The following is a 9,150-nucleotide window of genomic DNA, read 5'->3' as shown; positions in this document are numbered from 1 at the left end:
GCCGCGGGGACGGGGCGACACCCGGCAGGAGCCGCCGCCGGGGCTCGCCCGAGGGCCGCTGGCGCGCGGACGCCGCCTGATGACGTAGAGCCGCTACGTCACTCGCCTCCGGAGCGGCGGGGCCGCCCCACCTCTGCGGGCCCGAAGAGCGAAAGATTCGCCTTACAAACCACCGGCGTCCCCCCCGCGCCGTGGCGTGACGCAGCGGCCAGAAGGCAGGGACATGCCGGCAGGCGGAGAACCGGCCCCGGGTGCTGCTGGCCGCGGCCGCCCGGAGAAGCAGCGGCCGCGGTGACGGGGGGCGCCCTCCCCGCCCCGAGGCCGCGGGGATGGAGGGGGAGCGCTCTGCCGCCGGGGGGCCCGCGCTCCTCCCTGCCGGCCGGGAGAGGGGGAGAGGAGGAGGAGGAGGAGGCGGCGGCGGCGGCGGCCCGGCCGACTTCGTGGCTCTCCTCCCTCCGGAGGTCAGCTCTCGGATTTTCAGCGACCTGGACGTTGAGAGCTTGTGTCACGCGGCCGTGACGTGCAAGGGCTGGCACCGCGTCATCGAGAGCAACGACCGCTTATGGAGGCACCACTGCTTGAGCGTGAGGGCTGTCTGCCAGCGGGAGATCGACTGCGATCGAGGAAATGGATATTCCTGGAAGGTAAATTTCACGTCAGTGACGTAATGTCGGCAGCGTCGAGGCTTCTGGGATTGGTAATAGAAATATGTAAAGAAATCACATCAGCACATCTCATCTGTCCCAGGCTAATGGGAGAACCGCTGTAATCACAGTGTGGCTCGGTAGTGCACCCCAACAGCCAAACATCTGGTTAAATACACAGAGAGATGAAAACAAAGCTGTCCTGTTTCCTACCCAGGACCCCATCTGGCCAGCCCGGCACAGCCCGTTTAGTCCTCACACAGCCTCAGCACTGACGTTCATCATATCAAAGTCTGCACAGCCCAAACATGGAAGAAAGCCCACATCCCAGTAGACAGGGCCAGGGCGGAGAAGGCAACGTACCCCCGGCTAGGCAGTGTGCGCGCTCTGGTTGTATTTCGTGGGAATAGTTCTGCTGGTGAGGAACGGCTTCCTGGAAATTCATCCTGGTTAGCTCTGCCTCAATACGCCTTGAGCGACATGCATCCAGGAGAAAAAAAAATTGGGGTAGAGAAGAGGAAACAAGCAGGAGCTCCGAGAAGCTGTTTTGAACACACACCCCCCCCCCCCCGCACACACTCCCAGTTGCAGCTGCTCTGAGGAGTTAGGAGCTGAACATGCTGGAAGATCTATCAATCACTGTCAAGTCCAGCCTGCAAGCTGAGGTAGATCAGGAAAGGACTGGTTTCACTGTTACTAATGGACCAGCTAGAGGGTGATCTCCACCTCATTCTAGCTGGTGTGTTTGAGAGCAGGGGGGGCAGTGGAGGGGTGAAAAGAGAGAAGCAACAGCAAAAAACCCAAACAGTTCTGGACTCCCACATTTCAGTAGAGTTGTTTCAGTATGAGGCAAAGCCATGAGCAGGTAGTGGTTGCCCTTTGAACGTATAGATCTTACTACTCTTGCACAGGAATTTCCAGAGCTCCCTGCGCTGATTCTCTATTTTATCTGGAGGGGATTTGAAGTAGAAGCAACAAACACACCAAGTCAGCATTTTCTTGCACTAAAAGGTTGGCTGAAGAGAAGAATCCAGCCAGCCTGCATTAAATCCCAAACAAGAGTTAAAGGTCACAAATACCTAAATAGGAAGAGAAAGTGAAAGGCACCCCTTTTAAGGGGGAAGATGAATTCCTGGTTTAGCGTTTTCATCTTGACCCTCAAAGAACTGAGTGCACCTTCCTGGGCTTAGCATCTAGATATCCAAAGACACATTCTAAATCCTTTTTCTAACATTACTCTTCCAATGCAAAACTTATTTGTATTGAATGCAACTGAAATCAGTTCATTTCCAAGATTTGAGCTGTCTGTTTTTCCATCAGATCACATTACTGAGGAACTACTGGAAAAGCAAAGTGAAGCAAGAATGGCTGAGTGGGAAATACAGCAACATTCTTTCACAAAACAGCTTGCCAGAGAAAAGCATGTATCCGATGGACGTCGACACATGGGGAGAAATCCTGGAAGCAGAACTTGAGAGATGAGAAACCAGTGCTGGTTCTTGCAACTCAAGAACCTTCTATCAACTCACAGACTGCCAAACTGTAAATATTTTGCCGTTCAAAGTCAGTTGTGTTTGCAAACACGATGAAAGCTTCTCAAAAAAAAAAGTTCTTTTTTTTATTTGCACTTTATCTGATTTTCTGTAAAATTCTGAAGAATATTCAGTTGTAATTTTGTATTTGTAAATTTAATGTTCTGCTGTATTGTCAAAAAGATGTTGATTGTACTTTCAATTTGCACTTTTTATTTTGGAAGAGATGACTTTAAGAAAAAAAAAAAAGTGTGTTTGACTTGAAGTGTATCATAGCAGCAGCACAACATGAAAGCCCACAAAGGAAGGCTGGGGAAGGGACAAATCCAGACACTGGAAAGAAAAGAAGAGGACAAAGCAGCCACCTCAGCATCAGCTGAACATCCCCAGTGCCCATCTCAAGGGACAGAGCCCTCACAAGGATCTTCTCTGAACCTGCACCCACGGAGGCATTAGTGCTCGGCAGCGCTGCATTTCCACTGCCTGGCTGTGGGATTTCTGGATTAGGACTCACAGATGCAGGCAATGGGCAGGACTGAAGCAGCCACGTAACTAACAGCCTCTGCCATTAGCTGTGCATTTTAGTCATTTGCCTGATGAGGAGTAGAGCAAAATTTACTACTTTAAACAAAATAACTCAGATAACCATACGAGATAACACAACTGCATATACTTTTGTTGTCAGGCTAAAACGCATTCAGAAACTAAGATGATCTCCCGTCACACAGACCCTGCTTTACCAGCACCGATTTTTGGCACTGACTTTAACTGCTGCTAGTAAAAGAGGAGATGCCTGTCACTCAACATAAAAGTGACCACAAAATCAATTTATTACAATTCAGTTTGAATATCACCTTTCCCTACCTACTTTGCACTAAAGAGTAAAGGTAAGTGGGAAAACCCTGGGAAGGTCCCTGTTGCTTGAGGTGTTCCTACAAAATTCAGTTACCAATCTGGGACCAATTTTCTATAGAAAGATTTCTATCATGCTTATGAAACTTAGTTAATATGAAGTGATTTCAAGTCAACTACTGCGGACTTTGGCAGAGGACCTTCTGGCAACGTAAGGACAGAAGTGTCCTGTCATGAACACGAGGTTCAATGCCGCTAGATCAGACCTCCATTAGATACAGAGTTTACTTCAATGAGGTCCAGCCCTTACCTTTAACGAGGCCAAATAACACTAGATGGAGCAGTAGAGCAGTTTTGCTCTGAAAATACAGACTATGGTCCTCTGGGCTAAGATCCAGTAGCGTTTTTTGTTCAATGGTGCTGGTGGTTAAACAAACCATTAGTTTAAACGTGCTTCCACCTTAACCATTTTTGTTTTCTCACAGTTATTTAACCATTGCAGAATATCTGGTGAAAATACCTAGTATTTTTTACTCCCCTTTATTGCAAGTGTCTGGGCTCACAGGCTGTTTGTTGTAGGTGCCCATATCTACAGGCCAAGGAAGAAACAGAACAGCCAGGTGAAACTGGTAGTTCTAAAATGCTTCCAAGAACAGTATGTTACCTGATCCCTTCTCTACTTTGGAGCATTCAACAGATTTCATCAAAACTGATCCACTTCCCTCAGGCTCTTACATTTTCCCCATTAGAACAGGTTTTCAATTTCATAAGTACCAGTACCTTTTCTAAAGTATGAGTAGCATATCTAATCGAGACACCTTTCTCATCAACAACATTGCATGACAAAATGCAATGACTGGATAATGTTTCTTATACATCTTTTGCAATTATAGATAAGCGTTAAGTCCCAGGATCAGGACCCCATTGCTCTAGGTTTTATAAAGATGCATAACATCTCCCTTTACTGCCAAGAGTTGACGCTGTTCTTGTGGGACAACTACTAAGTTAGCCAAAATGGATGCAGTACACAAAATTCACTGAAGTTTCTGCTATCACCCTGCTGCCAAACATGGCTGAAGTGTAACTTAAAGAGCATTGCTAAGTATAGCGGGTGTAGCACAAAGCTCAATGACTTGCGAACACTGCTTCCTTTATTATTAGCTATTCTGCTCTAAGATTATATCTAGTTAGCTCAAATTAAAAAAAAAAAACAAACCAAAACCAAAAAAACACACCCAAGCACAACAGTTTTTCCACTGAAGGTGTTGCGTCACTCCCTGCTCACAGTATCTTTTACCCTGACTTTAAGAGAGCTAGAAGTGAAAAAAGTTATATAATTTAATAAAGAAGAAAATAATACTAGTAGTACATTCTCATCACCTCAGGAGTGCCCAATTTATTAATCACAAGACAGGAAAAGTGCACAATAATGGATCTAGTCCCTCACCCTTTTCCTCACCCAGCTGCCTCCTGTTACCTCCAGTCTCTCTAACTCACAGACATTTATCCCCTCTTTCTGCTCCTCTCCTGCCCCTCAGCTGTCAGTTCTCGTATATTTGTCTTAGGATACAATTTATAAATAGAATAATTATTCTGGTATAAATCCTGACATGGAGTTGTTTCACTGTGCACTTAGCTGTAGCTTTTCCCCATTCTCGTATGAGCTTAGGAATCGCCAATATCTGTCATGCCTCTAACTCTGTCCAGATCAGGTGGCTGTGCCTCTTTAAACACACCAGGAGTTAAACACTCAGCTGTGCCATTAGACAAGGCCTGGATCTTTAAACCTGGAGTAGCAGTGCTGGATGTTTCTGATGAAAATCTATTACTGAAAGAAAAAAAACAACAATTATTTAAGTACAAGTTCTCACAAAAACAAAGCTTGCTTCCCCTCCCCACTCTGAGCCCCACCTTTAAAGGTTTTAATTCCCCCTGGAGATTTTATTCCATCAGTTCTGGTCTTCTGTTCCCCCACCCTCTGCCCCTGCACCACGTACTCAGCCTCTCAGCTCTGCTGCAGGCTGGATGTGCTCTCTTCCCTTTAAAGACTCCTCAGCAGCATCCATCATGCCAAACAGTGGCACTTCCTGCACCAGCTGGTTTGGGCTCATCTCTTTCCACTCCTACCTGTGAGCAAAAACCACTGAAATGCCAGCAACAGGAAGACTGTGCCAGTGGCTAAATTAGCGCTAATGCATAGGTATCCTTCCCCAGAGAGCGTCCTCAGCAGCTAAGGACACACGTGTAAAACGCGTCTACCACCCCAGGACACGCACCAGCTAGCCTCACACCTAGGTGGCTAGCGAAACCATTTTTCCGCTCCAGCGCCCAGCTCTCTTACCCGTAAGTTTTTGGGGAAGTGGAAAGTTCTACTTTAGCAAATCCCACTGATCTTCTCACTACGTTCACACACCACTTCTACCCTCCTACTCGGAAGGTGTCAGCTGCAGAAAGGTGCCTGAGGCACCCATCGCCCAGGCATCCCGTTAGCCACACGGCCTTCCTGCCCTTCACCCTCCTGCCTGCCCAGCTTTCCTAAGACAGAGAGGCCTTTTGAGAGAGTGCGTGAAGCTTGTGTGGTGCACAGCAAAATAGGATGTCCTCCGCCCACACACCCCAACTACGCAACACGGGCTCAAACCAGTCAGTCTTCTGGGATGAAAAAAAGTTTCCCTGCTGCACAAAACGTCCTGAGCTGCTGCACACAGCTAGACATCAAAATGCCCGACACTGAAGCTCAACCTGAGGTCAGTATTTTATTTCCACATTTCCAAAACTGCCTGTGGTGTTAGACCCTTCCTTGCAACTACTCAGTATTGCACTGCTCCATTTTTGAAGGCAGGAGCTGACAGCGTGGCTTTATTTCATCATGGTGCAGGATGTGGCTTTGGGCCACTGCCATTAAGAGTCAGACTAAATGAAAAAGAGCACGAGATGTTTAATCACCACAGACTTTTCTTCATTAGACCACTCAAATTTCAAAGCTAATTTTGTCAAGAGAAGTGTTTCTCCTGATAGACAGGCACTAACGTTTCATGTTTCTATCCTGTTCATCTCTGGAAGGACCCAAGTGACAGAGTTATCCCAACTGAAGACAGAACAATTGGGCTTAGGACTGAGATCAGCTGCTTCAGCCTACCAGAGCTGACAGGTAATAAAGGCATACAGATGGGAGGATTTGGGTGATAGCAGTGGTGGTAATTTACTTTCCAAATTAACTTGGGTAGAGGCATATCAGATTTCCAAGAGCATCCTGGATCTTTGTGGTTGTCTTTCAGCATATTGCTTGTTCAGAAAAGTCTGTCCCCAAACCCATGGAAGAAATCACCTGCTGCATTTAGCACTGTGACATTTAACAGCAGCAGCTTCTGATCAGCACAACAGTGCTAAGAATTGGGGGTTGGTGGTGTGGGGTTTTTGTTTTGTTTTTTTCAGGCCTCAGTGCTAAGGGCTAGACCCACTTCTACTATTCTGGTAAACCAAAAAAACCCCAGCTACAACTATGCGTAGAAGGGGGAAAAGGAGAAAGGTGATGGACAGCAAACTCAGAGGTCCTAGGGGACCTACCAAGATGAAATCCAAGAGGACAATTCTATGTACCAGGACAGTTGCCTGCAGCCACCTCTAACTCTTCAGAATTGTCCTGTCCAACACCGCTACACGTCCAGCAACTGTGGATTTACAAAGCCCGGGGGGGGGGGATAAAAAGCAGCCTGCTAGAGCATGCAAATTAGGTACAACATTAGCTTTTTTTGATTCACATTTAAAAATATTGTTAGAGCAGCATGTGCTGGTTTTAATGCACAGTCCTTAAAAATCTTAAGAGGCAAAGGAACTGCTGCTTGCCCATATGGGAGTGTCGACTGCACAGGCTGTTCTTTTGCTGAGATGCCAGACACTTGAAGCTCTACACAAAGACTTCTCCAGATGCCATAGGACACCACTGGCCACAAGATAATGTATAAGCATAGCACTAAATATTGCTTTTAAACATCTCAGTGATCTCAGAACACCAAATACAAAAGACCACAGGATGCTACCAGCTACCTATTGGAGGATTCAGCCTGAAGGCTGAATTGAAGGTATAAGTTGAGCAAGTTGGGCACAGAGGGAAAACTTCAAACAAACCAACCAACCACCTTAAGCCTTTAATCGTAACAGGGGAAAAAATAAAAGGTGAGAAAGGCAAAATATTTTTTTGCAGCAGCAGTATCTTACAGCTAGCTAATAAATGAAGTATGACAATACCCCATAAGAATTTTACTCATCTGTTCAATTGAGGAAATATTTTCAATAGCTGCCATTATTATTCCGTCACAATGCTAAAGAACAAGAGTACTATACAAGTTTAGCTAGGAAATCCTAACACCTATGTTTCGCAAGATACAAAATATAGCCATTTGACAGTATAGCCAATAACAGAAACGTGCCTCAAGTTTCACCTAGTGTGGCTGACTAAACTAATCAGCTTTTCTAATGCACCTTTATTTTTGAACATCACTAGTCTGTAGACAATTTTATCACTAAATTATGCTACTCTTTGAAGTAATTCAAACAAGCAACTCTTATCAACACGTGTCCTTCGAGATAATAACACCAGGGGCTCCTCAAATGCTTAAATAGGGAGACTGTAACAGCACTTAATACCCATAAAGTAAGCAAACATCTATACACAGCATGTAGGTACGAGGAGATGAGAGGACGTTTTTGCAGTTCTACAGGGGTGACTAAAGACCACGTGGTACATTGTAGCACATCTAAAATGCCACTAGGCATTTATATATCCGAGTTCCACTCTATGAGGCCTAAAAAATCAGAGCCACAAGCTCTCTTTTTAGATTAGGAAGTTTAGGTCAAAATAGCTTTAAGAAGGAGGTGGGGTGGGGGAAGAGGAGAAAGGGGAAATTGAAGATGTAACTTGGGAAAAAAAGCCTTCCTTTAAGTAAAAATATTAAGTTCAAAAAAACCCCCAACCTTATTTTACCACTTATGTACCAGAATGATGAAATATTTCCTTTTATTAATCAGAAAACTGCATAGGAGTATTAAAAATCTGATATAAACAACTCTTCCTATTATTCAAAAATGTCTCACGCATGCGTGTTGATTTTGTTACTGTACTTTCACCACCACATACTAGGGAGACACACAGTAACTTAAGCCTTCAAAAGCAGGACACCTACATACACACATAGCAGAAGCAATGAAGGACAAAAGAGTTTCTTGTTTTTCTTTTGATATACTTGGGTGCTTAAGAAAGAATTTTCAGACTTTTCCTTATCATGTGGGAGAAGGTACATGAAAAGACTGATTATACATTGATTTATAATTGATACTCTATCAGTCTGCAGTAGGTTGTTCTAGTATATCTGATAAAGAGAAAGGGGCTAATGACAATACTCTAAGAAGAAAGTTCTCAAAGTCCTTTTAATATCTGGGTTTGAGGACAGGGAAGATTGGGGTGTATAGTTTTGGGTTTTTTAGATTTTTTTTTTTTTTTTTAAATTAAACTAGTCGATCCCCAGTTCCTCCTCCTCTCCCTTGATCACTCTGGTTTATTAATATTCAAGATTTTGGTGAAAGACATACTGAAGGCAAATTTTAAAAAATTACCAACACAATTTCCCTCCCTTTCAACTGTTGGAAGCAAAAATCCATCAGTTTCATCAGCACTTGCCTTCAATTCCTTTCCTCCCTCATTCTCAGTCATCTTTTAATGAGATGGAGAAAGAAAGGGAAACGTTGCCATCTTAAAAAAAGGTGGAGTCTATGCAGGGAAGGTGAAGAGTTTTACTATACCCCATTACACTTACAACGGAAGTCCAATGAAGTATGAAAAGCAGCATTTTCCTCAGCTTTCACGCACAGTTTTACGCTCCCTTCAACCAAACTGAAAGGAAAAAAAAAAATTAAGCAATCTCCAAGAACCAGAAACAAAGTGTGGAAAGCCACAGTTTTGGTTCTAAATACAAAGCAGGAAGTTCTATGTTCTAATCCAGTTAAAAAAAACCCAAAAAATACCAAAACCAAACTTATTTTGAAGCCATATGAGAAGCTCTATTTCGAGAAGTCTCAAGAGTAACAACAAAAGAACCTTGTTTTCAGTCAGAGATTCTTCAAGG

At 44.4% G+C, this 9,150-nt stretch overlaps 1 protein-coding gene across 1 annotated transcript; it reads left to right on the top strand.

Annotated features, from left to right (window-relative positions):
* The first annotated feature begins 95 nt into the window (after positions 1-95).
* FBXO48 (F-box protein 48) lies at positions 96-2,962 on the top strand. Its single transcript, XM_076335592.1, has 2 exons — positions 96-644; positions 1,965-2,962. The coding sequence occupies exons 1-2, from the start codon at positions 330-332 to the stop codon at positions 2,124-2,126; spliced, it is 477 nt and encodes a 158-aa protein (XP_076191707.1). The 5' UTR covers positions 96-329; the 3' UTR covers positions 2,127-2,962.
* Positions 2,963-9,150: the final 6,188 nt, after the last annotated feature.

This window comes from Aptenodytes patagonicus, chromosome 3 (genome assembly GCF_965638725.1).
Source record: "Aptenodytes patagonicus chromosome 3, bAptPat1.pri.cur, whole genome shotgun sequence".
In the NCBI taxonomy this organism is placed as follows: Eukaryota; Metazoa; Chordata; class Aves; order Sphenisciformes; family Spheniscidae; genus Aptenodytes; species Aptenodytes patagonicus.
Note: the sequence above shows the minus strand (reverse complement) of the source record. Positions and strands in the feature narration are given on the sequence as shown.